The sequence below is a fragment of the Leucoraja erinacea genome, chromosome 5 (assembly GCF_028641065.1).
Source record: "Leucoraja erinacea ecotype New England chromosome 5, Leri_hhj_1, whole genome shotgun sequence".
NCBI lineage: Eukaryota > Metazoa > Chordata > Chondrichthyes > Rajiformes > Rajidae > Leucoraja > Leucoraja erinaceus.
The window spans coordinates 20,450,937-20,476,985 of record NC_073381.1 but is presented as its reverse complement, the minus strand read 5'-3'; the positions used below and the strand labels follow the sequence as shown (position 1 = coordinate 20,476,985).

The 26,049-nt window shown below is 42.2% G+C and overlaps 1 protein-coding gene across 1 annotated transcript; it reads right to left on the bottom strand.

The window, feature by feature from the left end:
• Positions 1–5,054: 5,054 nt before the first annotated feature.
• LOC129697016 (serine/threonine-protein kinase PDIK1L-like) lies at positions 5,055–24,653 on the bottom strand. The gene is made up of 3 exons (XM_055635208.1): positions 20,749–24,653; positions 14,739–14,952; positions 5,055–7,702 (listed from the first exon to the last, which is right to left on the bottom strand). The coding sequence occupies exons 1-3, from the start codon at positions 21,289–21,291 to the stop codon at positions 7,473–7,475; spliced, it is 987 nt and encodes a 328-aa protein (XP_055491183.1). The 5' UTR covers positions 21,292–24,653; the 3' UTR covers positions 5,055–7,472.
• Between the last annotated feature and the right edge of the window lie 1,396 nt (positions 24,654–26,049).

Here is a 26,049-nt window from a genome sequence, read left to right as displayed (position 1 = left end):
GAATTTTATTAAATGTTTTGTTAAAAAAAGTGGGGTTATCGAAGTTAGGCCCATAAACATTTAGAAGGATCACTTTTTCACCATTTAACTCTCCAACCACTATAATATATCTGCCATCCATATCCACTATTATTGAGGAGGTCGCAAAAGGAATTCCTTTACGAATTACTATTGCTACTCCTCTTGACTTGTGGGAAAAAGAAGAATGATATGATTCAGCGATCCACTTAGCTTTAAGTCTGTGTTGTGATTCCTTTTTAAGATGTGTCTCTTGAAGAAATATTATATCTGTTTTGATTTGATTTAGGTGTGCCAATACTTTACTTCTCTTAATTGGTTCATTGATTCCCTTGACATTCCAACTACAAAATGTTATTCCCTGACCCCTTCTTGTCATGTTAGCATCTTGCATATTGCTTTTGTGGTGGTCTATAATCGGGTAGAAGGAACAACACATAGAACCTGACCCTGCTCCCAAACCTCAGATAGATGAATTTAAATTCAAATACATCATTCTTCCGATCATATCTCCTTGCCTTGGTCTTGTTTTTCCATTCAAACCTTGAGTTAAAGAAGTATTTAAAGAAAGAAAAGTGATAGGGTTGGTTAGTGTAGGGTGAAGAAAAAAGAACTACATCTACAATTAGTGTAGTTAGTGATAGCCACACTAACGTGGCTAGAATTCTAAAGACTTCCGTAGCCTTTGTAAAATGAGAAAATTCCCAGCTCCGTGCCCGAGGAAGAGGAAAGAAAAAAAAAAAAAAAGGGAAATTATATTTAACATTCAATCAACTTCTTTGGGAGTATCAAACTTATTTACCTAGTCATACTTATACCCACACAATATATATACACCTACCTACGTACACGTATATATATATATATATGTATGCATACCCACATGTATACTAGTGTCAACACGTAACCCTGCAGAAAGGTTCAAGACAGCAAAATGATTTTAAATTGAAAGATAGAGCGAAAAAAAGAAAAGGAAACCCGTCAATCATAATTATCATATAGGTTGATTTACCTCTTACATATCTTTCTATATACTATATTATGTAATTCCTTTCTTCATTTATCAAAGACTATTAGTTATTGATCATTGTTATCCATCTTATACCGTATTAACTTTTATAAGAATTAATAATGTTAATAATTTTAGTGGAAATAAGGATATTTAATAAGTATTAGTTGTTACCTATATAGTTAAATATGAATTTACATATAATAGTAATGATTAGTAACCTAAAAAGAGCTAAAACAAAAAAGAGAGAAAAGAGGGAAAAACCCTCGAAAAATCGCAGTTTTTGTCCAGTGTCCTCCATCATTTTCGATTTCCAAGTGTCTATAAAGTTCTTGAACGAATTTTAAAGGTCCTTTTAGATCTGATGGTCATCTTAGTCCTTGGCTCCTAAGGAGTGGTGTGGGTTCTTCAGTCTGTAGGCACGTTACCAACTACCTTGGCGTATTCGAGTGCTTTTTCGTGCTCTGTAAAGAAGAACACATTGGAATTGTAGGTGACTCTTAGCTTTGCGGGATAGAGTAGGCTGTATTTCAAATCCGGTACACTCTTCAATATTCTTTTGGTCTCGTTGAACAGCATTCTTTTCTTGAAGACCTCTGTCGAGTAATCTCGGTAGATGCTAAATCTCTCGCCTTCAAAAAAAAGTTGACCGCTCCGAACACTTTTCTTCATTATCTCATCAAATTCATGATCCTGTAGGACTTTTACAATAATTTGTCTTGGATGGACATCATCTTGAGTACGACGTCGCTGCGCTCTATGGGCTCGGCCGAGTAGAGGTTTGTGATCCAATTTTAGGACTGTATGTAGTAGGTCTGCCACAAAATCCCGAGTACCCATTTCCTTCTCCCTTCCTTCCTTCACCCCTACAATTCTTAGGTTCTTTCGTCTTTGACGCCCCTCCAGATCGATACATTTATCATTTAATTTGCTCACCATGTTTGTGAGGCGTTGGTTTTCAGTAAGGAGCTGATTTACTGTTTCTGCACTCGTCATCGCACATTTCTCAAGCTCGGTTAACGCTATTCTGTGTTGATCGAGTTCTTGGCGAATGGGGTCCACCTCTATTTGAGCCTTTGTTTCCACCGAAACGAGTCTGGCTTCCATCACTTCCATCTGGTCTTTGACCTCTTCCTCCCTCGTCCTCTTCCAGTTTTCAAGCATTTGTTGAACTGTAACGAGCATTTCTGCTCTAAAATCTACCTTGAAGGTGTCTAGTGATTTTTGAAATTTCTCACTAAAAGTCTTCATTTCAGCAGCCAGACAAGTCTTCATTTCAGCAGCCAGAAAGATTTTAAGATCTTCCATTTCCAATTTTTTCCCCCCTTTAATCTTCCTTGGAGGATCTTCCTGGGCCATCGCTGTAACTGAGGCCGAGGCTTCTGTAGGGCCTTCCTCTTCCATCTGGGGTCTTCCTTTAGCCGATTTTTTTGTTGTTCCACGGGGGGGGGTGTGTTGTAGCGACATACCTTAAGTCGCAGGCCTGATGACGTCACGCAGGCTGCCGTTTCAGATTGCGATCGCTGCAGGTAGGTCCCGATTTTTCTCCCGTTTTTTGTTTTCCTCGGTACGGAGCTGGTTGGCGCTGGACTTAGTTCTCCATAGCGCCACCGGAAGTCCTGATATTGGATTAATATTCGATATTGATTTAGCACATATTCAAGTGAGGCTGTGAAAAGCATCCTTGGGATATCTCATGGGTAATAAACAATGAATCGGGGACAGAGACTCAAAATTAAGGCAATGATGATGCAAGAGAGAGAAATCTCCAGGAGCAGTTTGTTTCCAATCCCTGCTTTAAGGAAGTAGTCAACAAACAATGTAGATGCCCATTAAAATCTGAAGTTTGCTCAATTCAAAATCTTTCAATATTAAAGAACAGATTACATACATCATGACTAGTCATGGAAGGCAAGCAAAAGCCAGAAAATTATAACAGGAAGATTGCATCCAACTCGAAACATTAAAACCAGCACTTTCCACCTGGACAGCCTGGCATTGTGCCGTTCCAAGAATTTTTCCTTTTATTAATTAGTTGGTTAACTGACAATATTGGTGACTGCTGGTTCAGTACAGAACTATGATTTCAAAGCAGCTTCTCAAATACTGCTAGAATGTTTAAGATTTGTTTTGTTTGTTAACCAGAGTTACATTAGTTAGCCTGATATTTGTTTTTGGAAAATTACAGATACAAGGACAACAACTTAAATGCAGTTATAAGCCATTTTGGAAATGCAGAGCTGTGGCACAACTCGATTGAAGCTTTGAAACGGTGATTAAAATACTGACAAGGGGAATATAAAAGAATGCTTTTTCAATAGATATGTAGATTGAATATTGTTGAACAGAACAAATACATACATACTTCCCTAATCAAGCCAGGGAGTGGAAGTTGTGGTCAGTTCAGTTTCTATAGCGAGTCCATACAATGTAACCCCTTGGAGACATTTCCTACTGCCTGGTACAAGATGACAGTATTGGGGGCAAATTGACCACTTCATACCTACTGTTAAGTTAAAGCTGCAAATCTTCCAGCCTGAAAAGTATATTTTTCCACAATATTCCCTTAATTGTGTTACAATTTCTCTATGGAAGAGCACATGTGGAAATTACATTTTAGAGGAGATATTGCACATAATAATCCATCAGAAAATACAAGCCGGGCTATTAAGTGCTGATTACATTCACAGGAGATGAACGTTCCAGCTATGGAACAGCACACTGCAATTCCCTCCAGAAAGTTTCTGCAATTTTAACTGCCATTGTTTAATCTGAATGCCCAAGTGCAGAGAATGAATCACTCATCGATTTACTTGGCTGCCGAGAATAGCTTGCACTGTGTGAAGGGACACTCACATTACTTTCCCGGTATCTCAAATGGACAAGTGGTTAATAGGTTTCAGTCACTGAATAAATGCTGCTTTATGTCGATCATGAAAGGTTTAACCTTCAGTATTTGAGAAAGAGTAAAATGCAAGTGAAATTCTGCACGATAATATAATTTACACACAGCCAGTCTGCAAATGAAAAAAAAGCTTACATTCTGAAGTATTTGTTCCTTCCGACTTTACCCATACTGCATTCTCTCGTTCCCTTTGCTATCCTGAATGCACAAATTAAAGTGGATCTGGTTGCTAATAACTTCAGTTTTCAAAGTTCTAAGTTTCTTCCGGAGTAGAATTATCAACCCAGAAAGCAGATATCAGGAGTGTTTAAGAAGGAACTGCAGATGCTGGAAGATCAAAGGTACACAAAAATGCTGGAGAAACTCAGCGGGTGCAGCAGCATCTATGGAGCGAAGGAAATAGGCGACGTTTCGGGCCGAAACCCTTCTTCAGACTGATGGGGGGTGGGGGGAGAAGGAAGGAAAAAGGGAGGAGGAGGAGCCCGAGGGACCTCATATTCCGCCTGGGTTGCTTGCGTCCGGATGGCATGAACGTTGAATTCTCCCAATTTTGCTAGCTCTTGCTGTCTCCTCCCCTTCATTAACCCTCGAGCGGTCTCCTCCCATCCCCCCGCCCTCGGGCTCCTCCTCCTCCCTTTTTCCTTCCTTCTCCCCCCCCACCCCCCCTCAGTCTGAAGAAGGGTTTCGGCCCCGAACGTTGCCTATTTTCTTCCCTCCCTAGATGCTGCTGCCCCCGCTGAGGTTCTCCAGCATTTTTGTGTACCCCAGCAGATATCAGGAGATCGTTTAAGGTGGAAATACTCAGCCAATGCAGCATTCCCAGAGTTGTGTCCAGTCAATGGCTTTTTAAAATCAGAATTAAGAAAATTGATGTTAAGTTGCAGAGACGGGCGCAGACAATGAAAATGTCTTAGGACAGAGACCAAGAAAGGTCAAGAGGTACAAGCAACAGTTGAGCTAATTAAGAGATGGCAGCTTGTTAACGAGAGGCGAGCTGTCTGCTCACGAGAATAGGAACCGAGTGAAACCAGGAAAAAATGGAAAGGAAGCGAGATGGGGATTCGATACATACGGGAGTGGTACAACACTGCAAAAGGTTCCTTTGGAATGACGAAAGGGAGAGGTGTTTGGTGGTGACATCATATTGACAGTGGTGTAAATTGAAGGCTGGTGTGAGGATGGAGAGTCTATCCTTGATCCAGGAGGGGCGAGGGGTGGTGAGCAGATGTGCAGAATGGAGAAGACACTTTGAGAAACCAGATGGAGAACCCTTGGTTGACCAAAAGCAAATATCAGAACCAGATAAACTGATAACAATTAAGTCTGAGTTTGTAGTGCATAACCTTTCCTGCAAGATGAAGTTAGAGAAGTGAAGAGAGGAAGTGTCAGATGGACCAGGTGAAAGTGCGAGGAGAATATAAATTGGAAGCAAAGGTGGAGAGACTCAATTCTGTACGAGAAGGGGGAGGGAGCAGACAGTCAATGTGCTGGAACAGGGTCCAAAGCAAAGACTATTACACAAAGACACCTATAGTTGTGTGTTGGATCTCCTAGCCATCCATGTGACACACATGGATCAATGCCAGTGAAGATCAGATAATAATAACATTGGCTACGTAAAGGAGGGCAATGCTGGAGAGAATGTTGTTGGACCTCTGACAGATGCAAAGTAGCCCCAGGCCATCCCCAGTTTGGTTTGGAGATGCCAGGGGATTGGATGTTTTTTCGGTGAATGTGAGGCAATGTGAACCATCAGCAGCAGAGGTGTCAGAGGAGTCATTGATCCGTGTGAAGAAACTGCACAGGGTAGAAAGAATAGTCAAGAATAGAAAGAATAGTCCAGCTGTGCCTTTTGGGGAGGAAATAGAAATAGGCTGTGTGTAGTTGGAGGACTAAAGCTAGAAATGTGGAGGAAAGATATCCAGGGATAATATCACTGATTGTCTGAAGATTATGGTCTGATCTTCACTGGCATGCGGTGGCATCAGAGAGCAGGTGAAGTCGTTTGTCACCAACAGTACCACCCTCCAGTTTTAATAATAATGTTGGGTTTAGTCCAAAGTGAGCAGAGCATTGAAAGTTGACAAGGTAATAGGTAGGAACAAGGGAGTGTTGATAAGTTGCAATTAATTGACCCAGAGAGGAGTAGAGACCAGGGGAGACTTTCAGCAACTCAGGCAACAGGAACAAAGTCAACAATTTGCAGTGAAGATGCCCAACCAAAGGAATGGACATGAAGGCAAAGGTAGTGACAGGAAAGATCATGATCATATCTGGCTTGGAGGCAGAAAGTTAATGGAGGCATTCAAGGTCAGATCCTTCAGGCCCAGAGGAGATGATTGCAAGATAATTAAAATGTGACACAGGCAGCACTGGGTCTTGTAGCATAGGAATAAGAAGCAAGATTTGCTGGATTTTTGTTTAGTAATGTCTGTTGAAGCATAATTATTCATAAGCCCACGGTGCTGGAGTAACTCAGCAGGTCTGGCAGCATCTCTGGAGAACATGGACAGGTGACGTTTTGGGTCGAAACCCTTTGTCAGAAGCATAATTATTGACCAGAACAAAGGGAAGAATTTATTTCCTTCTCATCCAACGTTGCTGCATGAATTTAAAATATATTTCCATGAAAGCATTTTCAAACCACACTTTAAAGGGCCCGATGTCACACACTGAAGGAATATGTTGTGCATGACTGAATTGCAAAGGTTGACATTTAATTAATGCACAGATGTTGGGATCTGTATTTTTGCAACCAACCTTTTGACCTGTAATCTTTCAACACAGATTGTTTCAGCTGTGTTTATCTCTGCACCTAGCATTGTTGCAATGAATTGCTGACATGGACTAATACAGATTGTTGCAAAATAGGTTCCAGAGAAAGATACTTTATTAATACCAATAATGTACTTAGGAATACTAAGCCATCTAGAGATGCACAATGAGTTACAGCAAGCGTTACTGGAAAACAAGCACCAAAGTCCATCCACCTCAAAAATGGATACACAGAGATCAAAAGAGCATCAATTATTTATTCACCCAACAGGAAAAGAGGAAAGGTCCCAGGAAGCTAGACAATAGATCAAGTACGAAGACAATTTACCACTCGGAGATGACCCGATCCCAGGCTTCTGATCAGCAGTACCGGGTGCAGTCAGCAGAACTGATGAGCTTCCTAGCGAGCCAGTGAAGTAAGTGTCTGGAACTCTGACATCCAACTTTCAACAGGGACTCTTTGACAAGAGTGGCTGTTCATAGCTCAACCTAGCCTTTTAAATCAAGTCCTTCACTTCTCTCTGGGGAAATAAGTGTTTTGAAAGTAGTCTTTGAATCAAGAATCACAAACCTGTTTCAAGATCAATGGAACTGCAGCTTGCAAGGCAAAAAAAAAGAAGAAAAAAACGATGCACCCAATACAACAATTACATATAAAAGCCAGAATCTGTTGTAATAGTCAGAATCCGTTGTAATAATACAGATGAATATTTCTTCCCATCGTTTCCAGAACTGCAGGACAGTAGCAACCTGCAATGATTGCCATTACATCCTCAGCCTTGCTCCGGTGAAAATAACCTGCTCAATTTGAGCTCCAAGACTAAAAGCGTCAGGTCGCTCCCGGGGGTTATAAGCCAACATGTCTTGCAGAAGCTTCTGGATACCTTTGCTCAGAGATCTTTTACTATTCATAGGGATTGCAAGCTCCAGGCTGGGATTCTCCATCAATGCCTTTCCCACTGGAACTAAGTGACGTCCTCGAGATAGATACATGCCTGCAAAAGTAGCCCCAAATATTCTGGATTAGTATTTAGTTCCTGTAACTATAACCGCACCCCCTCTAAAATCTACAACATGAGAATTATCATTCTCTGCCTCACATTATATCAGTTCAATTTTGCTGCTGCCCAATTGAGATTTGACATCCAACAGGAATCAGTTCTGCATCAGAACACATCAACTCCAACATTTAAACAATTCTGGTTTCTCAATTCACAAAATGTTAATTGTTACTAACTGTTACGTTGTATTTAGAGTATTGTGCACAGTTCTGGTCACCCGCTTACAGGAAGGATGTGGAGGCTTTAGAGATGCAGAGGTAACAAGATTAAAGGGTATCATCAATAAAAAGAGTGTGTACAGGTTTGGATTATTTTCTCTGGTGTCAGAGACTGAAGGGGGGCCTGATAGGTCTAGGGGCGCCTCTGCCTACAGCCTGTCCGTTTTTTCTATCTTTTTTTTAAATTTTAGTTTGTCTAGATAGTTTTGTTTGGGGATTCTTTTGTTTTTCTATGCGAGGGAGGGGAGAGGGGTAAGGGGGAACGTTTCCCAGTCGCTTACTGGCGAGGATGCGACTATTTCTCCGAATGGCGGCCTCGCCCCCCCCACCTCGCGGCCTACCAGCTAGATTGGGGCGGCCTTTCCTACCGGAGATCGAGGACCAGACCAGAGCTTCGGCAGCAGCGGAGCGGGCGATGCCTATCTGGATTGCTGTTTGAAGCTCCGGAGCGTTGGGCCGCTGCTCCAACATTGCAGGGCTGTGGTTCGCGGAGCTCCCAACGCGGGCGGCGCTGACCGACATTGCGGGGTCCCGAGGGCCGCCAGTGTTAAATCTTCGCCCGGCATGGCCTGGGGACGCCAAGAGCTGCGGACTCCAGTGGGAAGCGGCCGATTTGGAGTCCAAGTCGCTGAGGTTGGCCTCCCGTTCCGACATCAAAGTTCCAGCATCCCGGCGAGCAGGCCTGAGCGGCGGGCTGCCCGCAGCGACTACTGCGGAGGGCTCCGGAAGCCCCAACCACAGGCGAACATCAGAGGAAGATGACTGACTTTGGTGCCTTCCCTCACAGAGGGAAACCTTTGATTCTTCTGTGTGGGGATGTTTTATGTTGGACTCTAGCGTGTGTTGTGTTCTTTATTTTATTGTACGGCTGTATGGTGATCACATTTCGCTGTGCCAATTAGCACATGTGACAAATAAATGTATCTTGTATCTTGTACTATATAAAAATTAGGGAATAATAATAATTATAATAATTTTATTTATAGAGCACTTTAAAAACAAACATAGCTGCAACAAAGTGCTGTACATCACTAATCATTGACAAAAAAGTTAATAAACCAAAAATAACAATCAAAAGAAATAGTAGGAAAAGACATGTAAAATAAAGAAACATCAAAAACACCACAAACAGAAGCAAAGCCTCAGGCATGGTCAAAAGCCAGGGAGTACAAATGTGTTTTAACACTGGATTTGAAGAGACAGGGCAGACAGTCAGAACCTTTTCTCTGGGTGGAAATATCAAATACCAGAGGTCATAGCTTCAAGGCGAACGCAGCAGGGTTAAAAGGAGATATGTAGGGAAAGATTTTTTTTTCTAAACAATGGATTACACCTAGAACGGTTGGGTGGAGGGACTCAAATAGAGAAAGCTAGTAGACAGTGTGTGAGGCAGGAGGCAGAGAAGGAAAGACCCAACATGTAGGGGGAAAAGAAAAAAACAATAATAAACAGAGAATAAGAGGAGGTGGGGTTCTTAAATGTGTGAGCAGAGAGACAGAGGGGTGTAAAATGAGGGTAGAAGCAATAGGTAGCAACGTGAAAAGATAAAGTGGCAGGCAGACAAATCCAGGGCAAAACCAAAAAGGGCCACTTTTCAACATAATTGTATAAGGGGTAAGAGTGTTGTAAAAACAAGCCTGAATGCTTTGTGTCTCAATGCAAGGAGCATTTGTAATAAGGTGGATGAGTTGAATGTGCAAATAGCTATTAATGATTATGATATAGTTGGGATCACGGAGACATGGCTCCAGGGTGACCAAGGCTGGGAGCTGAACATCCAGGGATATTCAATATTCAGGAGGGATAGACAGAAAGGAAAAGGAGGTGGGGTAGCATTGCTGGTTAGAGAGGAGATTAACGCAATGGAAAGGAAGGACATTAGCTTGGAGGATGTGGAATCGATATGGGTAGAGCTGCGAAACGTTAAGGGGCAGAAAACGCTAGTGGGTGTTGTGTACAGGCCACCTAACAGTAGTAGTGAAGTTGGAGATGGCATCAAATAGGAAATTAGAAATGCGTGCAACTAAGGTAAAACAGTTATAATGGGTGACTTCAATCTACATATAGATTGGGTGAATCAAATTGGCAGGGGTGCTGAGGAAGAGGATTTCTTGGAATGTATGTGGGGTAGTTTTCTAAACCAACATGTAGAGGAGCCAACGAGAGAGCAGGCTATTCTAGACTGGGTATTGAGTAATGATGAAGGGTTAGTTAGCAGTCTTGTTGTACGTGCCCCATTGGGCAAGAGTGACCATAATATGGTTGAGTTCTTCATTAGGATGGAGAGTGACATTGGTTCTGAACTTAAAGAAAGGTAACTTTGAGGGTATGAGACGCGAATTGGCCAAGATTGACTGGCAATTAATTCTTAAAGGATTGACGGTGGATATGCAATGGAAGGCATTTAAAGACTGCATGGATGAACTACAAAAATTGTTCATCCCAGTTTGGCAAAAGAATAAATCAGGGAAGGTATCAAAGCAAAAGATGAAGCGTACAAATTAGCCAGAAAAAGCAGCCTACCAGCGAACTGGGAGAAATTCAGAGACCAGCAGAGGAGGACAAAGGGCTTAATTAGGAAATGGAAAATAGATTATGAAAAAAAACTGGCAGGGAACACAAAAACTGACTGCAAAAGTTTTTATAGATATGTGAAGAGAAAGAGATTAGTTAAAACAAATGTAGGTCCCTTGCAGTCAGAAACAGGTGAATTGATCATGGGGAACAAGGATATGGCGGACCAATTGAATAACTACTTTGGTTCCGTCTTCACTAAGGAAGACATAATTAATCTGCTGGAATAGCAGGGGACCGGGGGTCAAAGGAGATGGAGGAACTGAGTGAAATCCAGGTTAGTCGGGAAGTGGTGTTGGGTAAATTGAATGGATTAAAGGCAGATAAATCCCCAGGGCCAGATAGGTAAATCATGTCTGACGAGTCTTATAGAATTTTGAGAGGATGTAACTAGTAGCGTGGATAGGGGAGAACCAGTGGATGTGTTATATCTGGACTTTCAGTAGGTTTTCGACAAGGTCCCACATAAGAGATTAGTATACAAACTTAAAGCACATGGTATTGGGGGTTCAGTATTGATGTGGATAGAGAACTGGCTGGCAAACAGGAAGCAAAGAGTAGGAGTAAACGGGTCCTTTTCACAATGGCAGGCAGTGACTAATGGGGTACCCCAAGGCTCAGTACTGGGACCCCAGCTATTTACAATATATATTAATGATTTGGCCGAGGGCATTGAATGCAACATCTCCAAGTTTGCGGATGACACTAAGCTGGGGGGCAATGTTAGCTGTGAGGAGGGTGCTAGGAGGCTGCAAGGTGACTTGGATAGGCTGGATGAATGGGAAAATGCATGGCAGATGCAGTATAATGTGGATAAATGTGAGGTTATCCACTTTGATGGCAAAAACAGGAAAGTAGACCATTATCTAAATGGTGGCCGATTAGAAAAAGGGGAGATGCAATGAGACCTGGGTGTCATGGTACACCAGTCATTGAAGTAGGCATGCAGGTGCAGCAGGCAGTGAAGAAAGCGAATGGTATGTTAGCATTCATTGCAAAAGGATTTGAGTATAGGAGCAGGGAGGTTCTACTGCAGTTGTACAAGGTCTTGGTGAGACCACACCTGGAATATTGCGTACAGTTTTGGTCTCCAAATCTGAGGAAGGACATTATTGCCATAGAGGGAGTGCAGAGAATGTTCACCAGACTGATTCCTGGGATGTCAGTACTTACATATGAAGAAAGACTGGATAGACTCGGCTTGTACTCGCTAGAATTTAGGAGATTGAGGGGAGGATCTTATAGAAACTTACAAAATTCTTAAGGGGTTGGACAGGCTAGATGCAGGAAGATTGTTCCCGATGTTGGGGAAGTCCAGGACAAGGGGCCACAGCTTAAGGATAGAGGGGAAATCCTTTAAGACCGAGATGAGAAAACATTTTTCACAGTGGTGAATCTCTGGAACTCTCTGCCACAGAAGGTAGTTGAGGCCAGTTCATTGGCTATATTTAAGAGGGAGTTAGATGTGGCCCTAGTGGCTAAAGGGAGCAGGATGTTTGGAGATAAGGCAGGTACAGGATACTGAGTTGGATGATCAACCATGATCATATTGAATGGCGGTGCAGGCTCGAAGGGCCGAATGGCCTACTCCTGCACCTATTTTTTATATTCTATATATTTTGGCCTTTAATGGACTCCTAGGGGTGGTGGTGGAGGCAGATACGATAGTGGTGTTCAAGAGGCTTTTAGATAAACACATAGATATGCAGGGAATTATAGGGATACAGATAATGTGCAGGCAGGAGATATGAATTTATCTTGGAATCATAATCAGCAGACATTTTGGGCTGAAGGTCCCGTTCTATACCAGGGAAACAGAAATTACCCTGGATAAAATCTACCCCATGAAAAGATGTGCAATTGTCGAAAAATAAGTCAATTTCCTTTTCACTGATGTGATTACTTTAATGTGATGTGATGTCTGAAGAAGGGTCTTGACCAGAAATGTCACCCATTCCTTCATTCCATAGATGCTGCCTCACCCGCTGAGTTTCTCCAGCATTTTTGTCTACCTTCAATTTTTCCAGCATCTGCAGTTCTTTCTTAAACATGATGACTTTATCTGCTCAGTGATTAAAGTTACTTTAAGTTAAAGTTAAGGTAAAGTTAAGGGACAGAAGTTTAGGGGTAACATGAGTGGGGACTTATTTACTCAGAGAGTGGTAGCGGTGTGGAATGAGCTTCCAGTGGAAATGGTGGAGGCAGGTTTGTTGGTATCATTTAAAAATAAATTGGATAGGCATATGGATGAGAAGGGAATAGAGGGTTATGGTATGAGTGCAGGCAGGTGGGACTAAGGGAAAAAAGTTGTTCGGCACGGACTTGTAGGGCCAAGATGGCCTGTTTCCGTGCTGTAATTGTTATATGGTTATATGGTTACTGAACTGACAGCCAGAGACAAGTGTTCAAGTCCCACCTTGGCAGTAAGGAATTAAAAACAAGTAATTAAATAAATCTGGAAAAAAAAATGCAAAACTATCATTGTCACAAAAACTAATGTGGTTCGAATTGACGAGCCTTTCCGCTCCTCACTTTAATTTCATGATTCATGTATTTTGTGTTATGTATATTTTGTTCTTATGACAGTTTGCACATCAATTTCCCTCCTGGGATAAATAAAGTTCTATCGTATTGTATTGTATGCCCTTCAGGGAAGAAAATCTGCCGTCCTTACCTGGTCTGTCCTGTATGTGACTCCAGATCATCAACATCATCGACTCTCAACTGTCTCAGCTCAGGGGCAATTAGTGAAAGGCAATAAATGCTAACAACATCGGGTCCCCAGAATGATAAAATGAATTCGGCAATTTGTATAATGGATAACCAATTAGCTTTCCAATTCATTTTCAGTCTCAGAGTGCTCCCTGATGATAAATTGCGAAACCCAGCAAGTCATTTGAACCTAGATGATTTAAAGATGCAACGGGAAATCTCATTATATAAATTTTAAATTGCAGAAATATTTGGGATAGAGTTTCTGATCTGGATCTGGGACATTACTGTTGGAAGAACTGCAGCATATTTCTATTCCACTTAATGGAGTGAAGGCGACAGGATGAGAGATACTTTTCTTTTTTAATTCGTCTCACGCTTCCTAATAAACGGCTTTACCATAATCACTCGTGCGAAACTAACTGATGGCCTGAGACTAGACCACACTCAGAAGCAAACATGATGCTGGCAGGGGAAAGAGAATACTAGATCTGCCCTTCCCATCAAAGAGATGGTTGGTTTGGGAGGAAAGAGGATCTGCGTGTTCATTCGGAAACAAATACTTGGTGGTACAAGCACATTTACTACCTCACCCTTTATCACACCTCAAAACAGTGAGCAGCCAGTAATTAATACATTGTGTCTCCATGAAGTGGTGTCACATTGTTACCAAGATAGTTTAATACAGTAACTCAAACTCAGAGACTCAAGGGGTATGTACGCTAGAGTCAGATTGTTTCAGCAGATGCCCCAGCCCTATAGCACAAGTGTCCACGTCGTGGGGCTGGAAACTGGAAGTATCCTGTGCTAATTCTGCTACCACCATCATCTATTGCGACAAGTGATGGCTTCCACTGATTGACGCCGGAAGCTCGTGTCCTTTTCAGGATGGACGATGACAGCGAGGTCAACATTTGTAACAAGATGGACACGAAAAGAAGCAGATGCTCTTAGGGCGACATCTCTATTCATACAGGAATCTTTTTTATTTTTTTAATGTAAAAAAAAAAATAAATAGCAGTGGTTAAGCCTATGAGTAAACAGCTTGCTACAAATAACATCAAATTAAGAAAAGAAAGACAGCAAAAAAAAAACCAAACAAAAAAACTCCTCACTTTCTACTGCTGATGCAGTGGCCCAGAAAGCAAAAATTCCCATGCATTACTTTCTAGATCCAATTCCCTCGAATGCTTATTGGAAGATTAAGTTCAGGGTAAATGCAAGTGGTTCTTGGATTTGAGTGGTCAGTTGTCATTCAATGGTCAGTGGTCATTTCATTTATTTATTGCTCATATTCTATGTCGCTCTTCTTGGGAGGTGCTAACTGCATTTTGTTGTCTCTGTACTTGTACACTGCACAATGACAATAAAGTTTGAATCTGAATCTGTATATGCAGCATTTCCCTTATCCCACTTCCCATTTGCATGAACAATCCCATGTTTAAAACCCCTTCCCCAAAACTCACCCAACAGTTCTTTCTCAGACTCTGCTTCTCGAAAAGTGAGTCTCTCCATCATGGCCCAGAAGATGATCCCAAGGGCAAAGATGTCCACCTTGTTCGAGTACTGCCCTTCCCAGAGCTCAGGGGCCATGTAGAAATCAGAACCACAGGCATCAGACACCTGCCACTGGCTCACACTGCCTTTGCTTTGACACTTACTCAAGCCAAAATCAGCCACCTGAAACAAAGAGAAGAGTTCCTATTGGCCAGTGTCAGTGTCAGCTTCCCTGAGCAGCAGTTTGAAAACTATTACAGTTGTTAAAAACAAGACCTTTGCTTTTCACATTTATTAAATCTTGAAAGTAAATAACAACTCGACACCAAATACAGGAACTGTCAAATCCATCAATGCAGGGCTTCAAACCACTCCAAGAACATTGTCCATACAAAGAACTTCCATTGTCCAAGAATGGAGAATTATTTTCCCAAGCTCTTCCTTGGTGTCAGTTGTGGCTCTGTCGGGAAGGCATGCTTTTGAATCAGGGTGGAAGATTGCAACCTTCACGTGGTCCGCCCTGTTTCGACTAATGCAATCAACTCGACGTGCACAAACGGAAGATCAAATAGAACAAGTTGTCCAACAACTTTAGGCTGTGCACGCCAAACGAAAGAAGAAGAAGAAGATGCTTTTGAATCAAGATCCAAGTCCCATCCAGACACTCCAATAAAAAGAGCAGTACTGAGGGATGCTTCATTGTCAGAGGAGCATTTTTTTCAGATAATGTGTTAAACTGAGCTTTGTTCACTTGGTCAGAAAAGTGGAATGTTGCCTCCATGCTTTGACCAATATTTATCCAAATCCAATTCAATTAAAAACAGGTCCAAGCAATGATAGACATTGAATTCTCCAATCTTAGGTAACCTCTCACATACCCCCCCCCCCCCCCCCCCTTTCCCCCTCTGCTTCTCTCCCATGTATCCCATCTGGAATCTCACCTATTTCTCCCCATCCGCCTGCCAATTTCCTCCCTCTGGCTTTACAATGTACCATGCTTCAAACCCATCTCAAACGTTCCTTATCTTAGGCCTTTGTTGCAACCATCCTGCCCTCCCCCCTCGCCTCACCTTTGTCGACCTATTAATTGTCACTCTTTGTCTCGTCGCTCCCCTTACCAGCTTTTTTCTCTCCAACCCACCCCCCCCCCAATCAGTCTGAAGAACAGTCTTGACCCAAAACATCACCCATCCTTGTTCTCCAAGGATGCTGCCCAACTCGCCGAGCTAATCCAGTATTTGGTGTTCTCTAGCAAACATATTGCCCTGCGAGTTTGTCATATGGAATTTTGACACCATGTTTTATGGAAAAATTGGCTGCCAAGTTCCATGTGGCATTGCAATTTCAATTCAAAATATGAAAATACTTTTGACTGCAGGCTTTATAGAAAACATTGCTACCAAAATATTTTTGTGGCTTGAAATGTTTTGCACGACCCTCAAAAGGAATGTAACGGCAAAGATCATGGCTAATCTACTCCGTCCTACTCGTTCCCCATAACCCTACACGTAGTAATAAGCATCTTTAAATTTACATCTTCTCTTGAAGATATTAAACATTAGTCTTCAATAACTGCAGTTAAAAGGCTTATGACCAAGGATTATACCTGATCAAAACACCACAATTAAAAATAACTAGGTCTCGCTACATCTACCACATTTACCAACATAATCATTACTACAAAAACATTCCCTGTCTTTGCCAACAATAAGCTCTGGAGACTTGTAACCTGCTGAGGACTTGACATGTGGCATTTAAGGCCAATGGTCCAGTCTCAAATATTAAGTCCTGATATAACTTTCTAAAGGATATCATGAGCGTCAAGAGACAATTTCAAACCAAGCTGGAGACGCATGCAGACGCTCAACAGCTGTGTCAGAGATTGCACACTATCACCATCTACAAGGTGAACCTGGGTAGCTGCAAGTGGAAATGATGCATCACTTACAGACAAGTTGAATGCCCGCTTTGAAAGAGAGAACAGCACACCTACACAAGCCCCCACAGCCCTGTGATCTCAGTCTCCGAAGCTGACATCAAAGCATCCTTCAAGAGGGTGAATCCACAAAAAATATACCCAGCAAGAGAGCATGCATGACTAGGGACCCGTGCAGACCAATTGTCTGGAGTATTCATGGATATCTTCACTCTCACTTCTGCAGTTCTCACCCGATTCAATAGGGTATCCATCACACTGGTTCCTAAGAGGAGTAATAACCTGCCTTAATGACTACCGTCCAGTAGCACTTGTATCGACCCGAAACGTCGCCTATTCCTTCTCTCCATAGATGATGCCTCACCAACTGAGTTTCTCCAGCATTTGTCTACCTTCCACTATAATTAAGTACTTCAAGAGATTGGTTATGACTAGAGCCAGGATTTTGCCATAAATGCCGTGCCTGTTCATGCCTTTTTTGATGATTTCAGGAAGATAATGCCTTTTTCACGATAGAGCCTAAATCAGCCTTTTTTTGCCGTGTTAACATAACTTACAAGAAAATTTACACCACCAGGGCGAAACCCGGCTGTAAATGGGTGTTAATTGGTAATTGGAGAAGGGTGCGTAGGAAAGGGTCCAGTCTTTGCAGACCGGAGTCATGCTTTAAGTAGGTGTGAAGTGGTGATTGGGGAGGAGTAGGTGGGGAAGGGTCCAATCTTTTCAAACTGGAGTCAGGCTGTGAGTAGGTGTGAAGTGTTGGTTGGGGAGGGGGTGTGGGGGGGTCAGCTGACAATTGTCCAAGGAGCAGGGTTTTTTCCTCTTGTAGCGAGTGTAAGGGAGTGATATATTCTCTACAGACAACTGTGTGCTGTTTTGCAAAGCATGTGAGAAAGCAGTGAATCATGAGAAGAAATATTTACATGTCCAGACAGCTAAACACAAGTTGGCGGCAGAGAAACAGAAGGTAGGAAATACGCAAGCTTGTCTCCTCACAACAGCTGGCTCCAGTCGCAAATCTGAGTTTGAGTGATCTGTGCAAGGCATTCATTGATGCTGGAATTCCACCGTGGAAATTGGAAAACAAATCTCTCAGTGGTTTTTTAGAGAAATACACAGAGGAACATATACCCAGCCAGTCATCATTACGGAAAAATTATGTTGACAGCAACTTCAACATTATTATGCAGAAAATTAGAGATGAAGTTGCATACAACAAAATATGGATCTCAATAGACAAGACAACCTATGCTGTGGGGAGATATGTTGCCAATGGGGTCATCGGTACACTGGAGGCAGGTCAACCATCAAAGGGGTATTTGTTGACATCGGAAGTATTGGAGAAGTCCAAACAGCTCAACTATTGCTCAGTTCTTTACATCTTCACTTGCTGTTCTTTGGCCAGAAGGTATAAAACACGAGAATGTTCTTCTGTTTATGACTGATGCAGCTCCATACATGAAAAAAGCTGCTCATGTTCCTAAAGTTTTATTCCCCAAAATGTTGTATTTGACATGCTTAGCTCAAGGACTTCATAAAATTGCAGAGCACATACATAGCTTTTATGCAAATGTCGATCGCCTAGTTTCCAATGTCAAGAAAATCTTCCTCAAAGCACCATCACATATGCAGTTGTGCAAGGAAATGACACCAGAGATTCCGCTACCTCCTCAGCCTGTTGACTAGATGGGGTACATGGATTTCTGCTGTACTCTACCAAACTGCAAATTTTGAAAAGATAAAAGAAATCGTCAACTGTTTTGAAGAAGAAGAATCTGCTGCAGTCAGGGTCGTCAGTAAAATCATGCAGAAAAAGCCCCTCTATTGCTATCTTGTGTTTATTGCTTCCAATTTTGCAAACTTCCCACAAGCTATTACTTCCCTTGAGAAACGTGGCAAAACATTAGTGAATAACTTCCAGGTTTTCAACAAATTAACTGATGATATTCGTAAAGTTCCTGGCGATGTAGGTAAAGATATACAAGAAAAATGTGAGAGTGGTTTTAGCTAACAAAGGATTGAAGAAATACAAAACATAGCTAAAGTTCTCAAAGGTAGTTCTTAAGCACAAGATAGCGACATGAATAGAGTCGAGTCTGTAGCTCATTTCAGGTATGCACCAGTGACCTCAGCTGAGGTAGAAATACGTTTTTCACAACTGAAGCATATTCTGTCTGACATAGTTTAACACCAGTTAATTAAAAAAACAAAAAATGCTAGTAATTATGTGCAACCAGAACTTTGGTCATTTAATGTAGTATACCTTTATAATTATCATTTTAAACCATGTTTTGGTGGTGGAAATAAATGCCTTTCTATGCCTTTTTCTGTCAACAAGCCTTTTTCGTGCCTTTTTTGTAATTTTATGTTTCCTTTTTGCCTGTCATTTCAGAGATTTTTAGCACCTAAAGATCCTGGCTCTAGTAATGGCATAAATCAACTCCAGCCTCAAATGACCTTTGGCGGTCCTCACTGTGGATCAGTAACAAAATCTCATTGATCAACACAGGTGCACCTCACCAATGTGTGCTTAGCCTCCTGCTCTCTCTTTAAACCCATGACTGTTGCCAATCAGCTCTAATACCATCTATAAATTCAGCAGAAGGTTTGGAACTTGGCTTTTATTGAGATATGCTATAAAGTCTCCAGTAAGTTTCACTAATCATTGATTCTTCAACAAACAATTACCACAGTTGCCAAAAGTGACCAAATATCACCTTTTGTAAAGGACCCAGTGGAAGCAATGGTCCAAGATACTTAGCCCTTGTAGGGCAGAACGTCTTTTGACAACTTGTTGGTATTAGAGTAGAAGAGAAAAGCAAGTCAGTACTTTAAGAAATAGGAGTGTGTCAGTGCACATGGGTTGTCAACAGTGGAGCAATCCGAAGGCACTCAACAGAAATTTAAGTTGTTTTTACCCCTGCGGGAGTAGAAATAAAAACATCGTGCAATGAAATTAAGATATTATGGGAGCCACATCTGTGAGGCATCTGACAGCAAGGGATTGAGTGAGTTGTACTCATCCACTTTCTCAACCCGATCAATTTCAACAAGAGAATTTTGGATAATAAAAAGACAATTTAGATGGATCTAGTTTCATAGCGACAAACATACACAAGGCAAGCAAATTGTTTTTGACATTATTAGAGTTCTAGATCTCAGCCTAACGATGCAATCCATTACTCTGAAACCCAACTAGTTAATGCTGATGGGTAGGTCTGATTACACATGTTTAAAAAATCAATAGGAAATAAGGCAAGTGTACACAAGGCCTCAGACTAGACAGGTTAAATTTCACACTTTGGGGGGGGGGGGGGGTTCCAGTGTCCTAAAACAGTGCAGGAAGTGCATCAAAGTAACATGGTAGTCCCATGTGTAAATTGAAGACATGAAAAATCTCCGTAGTCCAGCTAATATTCATCCTTCCAAGCAGAACCTGAAAGATAGACTACCTGGTTAAGTAATTTTGCTATCAAATGGAAAAAAATGTCAGTCCCTACATTGCGTTAGTCACCAGACTTCAAACAAGGTTCTTATCCTGAAACATTAATTGTCTGAAGACGGGTCTCGACCCGTTCCTTCTCTCCAGAAATACTGCCTGGCCCGCTGAGTTGCTCCAACACTGTGTCCATCTTCGGTGTAAAGCAGCATCTACAGTTTGTCCGGTGACCTTTAATCAGCTTTTTCGTTCTCTAACCAGAGTGCCTTGTCTCCCTGAAGCCACACTTCCAAAGAACCCTCAACAATATTTCTAACGAAGGGACAACGTTGTACACTTATAACTATTTCAAGCTTTAAAAAAATGTTATTTTATTTTTGCGTCTATCTTCGGTGTAAAACCCAAGGAGCATCTACAGTTCCTTCCTATGCATTACATTTCTCTCCAGAAAAGCTACCCGACCTCCTGAGCATTGTTGGTTTAATGTCAAAGCCACTTGCTTGGCTAGGGGTTACTTCGATTGATCTTAAAAGGCGCTACCGAAATGCAAAATGTTCTCTTCCCGTATATCTGCCTGTCGGGGTTTGGAGACGGATCCGCTCACCTTGACAACAGGTCCCGCGGGACTGCTGGCGACCAGGACGTTGTCCGGCTTTAGGTCTCGATGGACAATCGCGTTGAGATGCAGGAAAGCCACGGCGGCGCTCAGCTGTTGCATGAAGTGGAGGTTGAGTCCGCAGTCTAGGGCTCGGCTCAGCAGGTAGTCATTGAGATCCCCTCCATCACAGAACTCCATCACAAACCACAGGCAGTGGGAGGACTGCGGTTCGAAGCAACACTTCCCCTTCAAGTAGGTCTCAACCAGCTGCAGGTGGCTGTCGGATTCCAGCGCCCCCCTGCTCAGTTTCTGCATGGTCCGGTCTCTCTGCAGGATACACTCGTCCAGCCAGATCACGTTCGGATGCCTTTTCCTCACCCGACTCAGAGCCCAGAACTCCTGCAGAGCCAACTCGGAGTTTACGGGTGAATCACACGGCAGTTTCTTCACGGCAACTCTGCCCCCGGTCTTGGTCACCGCTTCGTAGACAACACCGTAACTCCCACGGCCTAGTTCCCTCAGTATCTTGTACTTGGGCCCTTGCGCCATGGCAGGCGAGCAGACCGGCCGGAGGCCTCCTCACTACAGTCGGCCCACAACCTCAGAGGATGGCCTTGCGAATTGTCCAGAGCAACAGGACGACGCGGGTAATGTTAAACCTCTCTCCCACCACCAGAGCACCTTGTCTTCCTGAAGCCACACTTTCAAAGAACCCTCAACAATCTTTCTAACGACCACACACCTCGCCGGATGGGACATCGATGTACACTTACAACTAGCTCAAGCTTTAAAAAATGGGTTTCCTTTTGTTTGCGCGGTACACTTTTATTTTCTAATTCTCCTGCACCTTATTCCGCTCCTTATTTTTGAAAAGGTCCCATCCGCCATTCACCTCCTTTCCCCCTCACATTAGTATCACACAGCGCAAACCCGCTTTACCAATGCTTGATAGATTAGCACTTGATAACGGAGGTTGTTTACCCAATAGAAAGTCACCTGGGCAAATTGTTGAGACTATCGAGGGATTTTAATTTAGGGAACGAAAAGGCTGATTAAAGGTCACCCAACAAACGCCTCATAACGGGTGCCACCAACGTGGAACTAAAAAAATGAGGCAAACGCAGTGTAAAATGCCAACCAAGCAGAGGGATGGCTTCCCAACCCAATCAAGCTTTGAATGATGTATACAAGACTTTTACTCGCAGTTTAGACTTGTCATAGAAGGCATCAAACCTTCTGATGCACATTATATTTCCGATTAATGAACAGCCAAGCACAGAAGCTCAAAGTGCAAATGAATGGACTTCTCCGTCTCTTCATGCACCCTGCCTTCCGTGAACCTACAGATTGCTTGATTAGTACACGTGTCAGAAGTTATGGGAAGAAGGTATGAGAATGGAGTTAGGAGAGAGAGCTCTGCCTTGATTGAATAGCAGAGTAGACTTAATGGGCTGAATGTCTTAATTCAGCTCCTATCACATATGATTGCTGATCTGACCATGTGCATAAGCAGGGTGGACAAAAGTGCTGGAGAAATTCAGCGGGTGAGGCAGCATCTATGGAACGAAGGATATAGGCAAAGTTTCGGGACAAGACTACGACCATGTCCATAAGCAGACTCGTCCTCCACGTCAGGCAGCCAGAGATCCCTCAGGTGGAGCTTAACTTGTATCCAAAAGGTAAGGATCAACGTTCTAGGGATTGTGACATTCCAATTTAACACGAAGAACTGTTCTAGGCTGCAACAATACCATCCACAATTGGGACTCTGCCTGCAGGGAAGGATTTAGCCAGTGAATTCAGCAAGATTATTCTTGAAGTGTTTGAGAGATTCCAAGTGACCAGATGCTGCAATAATCCATTTAACTCTGGGCAAATGAGAACACTCCAGTGATCAAGTGGTACCAGAGATGCAAGTGGACCATCTGGTGATTTGGGGGAAGATTAAAAATGGCAGGAATATTACATAACCAACACGTAAATTTCCCATTTGCCTTAATTTTTATGAATTTAACATAATGGAAAACTTTACCAAAGGCACTCCAGAAGTACAATTAGACTTGATCCTGTCTACAAGCATAGCTTGAAAAAAAATAATAGATTAATCAGGTAATCCCTATCTTCCCAGATCCACACAGCCATCTTTGATCAGATATTGTTGAGATGTCCAGCCACTCTGTCCTCAAGTATAGATCCGAGTAACAGATGATAGGCTAATTAGTCTTCCCTCCTATATCACTCACCTACTTTAAACAGTGGAATGGAATGCACATGTTCCTGTCAGATTTATTCTTAAACATCCTGTGTGTTCCTGCTATTAATTGTACTCACTTTAACTCATGGCCTCTACGTGTAGAAGGAGAGGCACAGCAAGAGCATGGGAACCCGACATCTATCACACACCTACCTGAACGGTAAATACATTGTCATTTGTCCATCCAAACTCTGGAACTCGTTACCCAGCAGATGAACGATAGTGGTTCTAGAGCCACTCTATGTCAATTACTGATGGGAGTTAAATGCTGGCCTTACCAGCATTTCATATAAGGGAAAAATAATACCCGATGATTTATTGAGGTGTTTTTTGTTGTTGTTGATATAATGAGCTAGTAAAGCTGCAACAAGTAAGGATTATATTGTCCTGGTTCATATCCTGTGCAAAAGACAAACAAACACTTGATCGCTTAAATAGTTTGTATGAATTAAATAATTTTTGCCTCTTGTTCTCCCTTTTCATTTAATTTTATGTTGTCTTGTACCTCTTCATTGCCTGTAACCTGCTGATTTCTGCACTATGTGTAAACTGTTTCTGTATCACTAGTTTATTTGAATCCCTTCCACTGCTCCATATGATTTTATCCAGATTAACATTGACACTCTGCTACATTATATGGAAGCCATTCAACCTGAAAGTAAAAACTCAGTTATTCTACCTTCCAAACATTATATTGAACTTGGTCGTCATATAAATGGTATTTGAATAAATATTTGTGAAACATTAAGTTTATCGACTAAATCTAGCTCCATATTTGGTACTGGCTTGCACCCTTCTTGATTCCATGATATGTTATGTCTACTGGTTTTTTTTAAACACAGGATAATCTAAATTAGTCAAATGATTATTATTCAGGCACGATGATTAGTCGCAATAATGAGGCTACACGTTTTTAATGCTTTCTTTTACAAGGGAGAACTGTTTATATTGGCAGCAGGTTCAGTGATCTGAGTACAAAACTTTAAGATAGCTGGGAGAGATAGGCAAGGGAGGGAGAGGAGAATTTTATTTTAACACAGCAGATTGTCATTATCAGGTGCATGCAGTATGCAAGGAAGCAGATCTGCTAGAAAATTTCAAAATGGAATTGAAAGTAGAAAATCTGCGGGGGCCTTTGGAAAAAGCAGTGGATGTGGAATAACTGGAAAGAATTTCCAAGGAAATGGCACAGGCATTCTGGCCCAAATAAAATCTTTTTGTGCAGTATCACTCCATAATGTTATGTGCCAGAATCCTTCTACTCCTTTGGCTCCTATCAATGAACCAGGCTGGTTAGCCAACCAATGACTAAGACATGGTGTGCAGGAATCACCAAACAAGATTTTTTTAATGTTATAAAGAAACATTAAGGGATATGACCGAAAAGCCCGATCGAAGACCATAAGATCGTAAGATATAGGAGCAGAATTAGGCCAAGATGCCCATCCAGTCTGCTCCGCTATTCGATCACATATATTATATGGCCCGTTTTAGAGGATTGGAAAGGTGTAGAAGTATAGGACTTTGGGAGTTGAAGGCATAATTGCTAATGGTGGAATTGGGGATCAAGATAGATCTCAAAGGGTTGCGGGGATGTAGAAGATTACAGAAGAAAGGGCAAAAAAAGGATTTAAAAACAATCACGAGGATTATGAATTTGAGGTAATAGAAAGGAACTGAAGATGCCAGTTTATATCAAAGATTAGGCTGTGGGACCCTAAGGGGGGGGCTGGTCCCCCAACGCAATATTCCACCTTTCCACCAATTCCAATATTGATGTTGGGTGTTGTGGACTGAAGGGACTGGTTTCCAGAAGGCTAGTATGGACATTGTGGGCCAAATGGATTCTTGGGGTGGCAGCTCAGTCACTCAAGCCTGATGTGCTGGCAGCTCACTCTCGGCTCGTGGGCTCGGCAGTTGACTCACAGTTTTCCTTGGAATTCCATTTCAAGCAGGGTGCAAGGCCACCAAATTCAAGTGCAGTTTCATGCCACTTCAAGCAGGGTGCAAGGTCACCAAATTCAAGTGCAGTTGCATGCCACTTCAAGCAGGGTGCAAGGCCACCAAATTCAAGTGCAGTTTCATGCCACTTCAAGCAGGGTGCAGGACAACCAAATTCAAGTGCAGTTTCATATCATTTCAAGCAAGGTGCATGGCCACGAAATTCGAGTGCAGTTTCATACCATTTCATGCAGGGTGCAAGGCCACCACATTCAAATGCATTCATACCATTTCAAGCAGGGTGAAACTACCATAAAACGACACAAAACACCACATAAACACCACACTCACAAATCAGTAGACATTCAGTGTGTTTAGTTGATTTGCAGCTCAGGCAGAGTCGTGACCTCTCCCTCCCCCATCTTGCAAAGACTGAGCCACACCCACACTTCCGAGTTTTATAATTCCTCTCCCTCCCACTGGAAAGGGCGTAGCCTTCATGGCGTGATTGACAGGAGAGAGAGATTCTCAACATTTTTAAACACTAATAACACTTATTTTTCATTGATGGGAAGAATTCTCCACCTGATGAGCGGAGGGGGACTGGGTAAGGTGGCCAAATATCACAGCCGTTAGTGATAGCGTTTTATCTAAAACCAATATACATTGCAAACAGGAAGTTGTCAAATTTAGACTTTTAATCATTTGCCATTTCAAACCAACCACCACCAACCATTCACTGTGTTTTATTTCAAACCAACAACCACCAACTATTTGCTGTGCTTTATTTCAAACCAACCACCACCAACCATTTGCTGTGCTTTTTCAAACCAACCACATCTTCATTTTCAAACCACATTAAGGGCACTCGAGGTCAGTAAAACCACACTGAGAATTTAGTAGACATGTGTTCAGTGTTATTCACAGCTCAGACTTTGAGACGTGACCCTCTCGCTCCCCCATCTTGCAGAGACTGAGGCACTCAACACTTCCGGGTTTTAGATTCAGATTCAACTTTAATTGTCATTGTCAGTGTACAGTACAGAGAAAACGAAATGCAGTTAGCATCTCCCTGGAAGAGCGACATAGAATATGATTTCAATAAATAAATT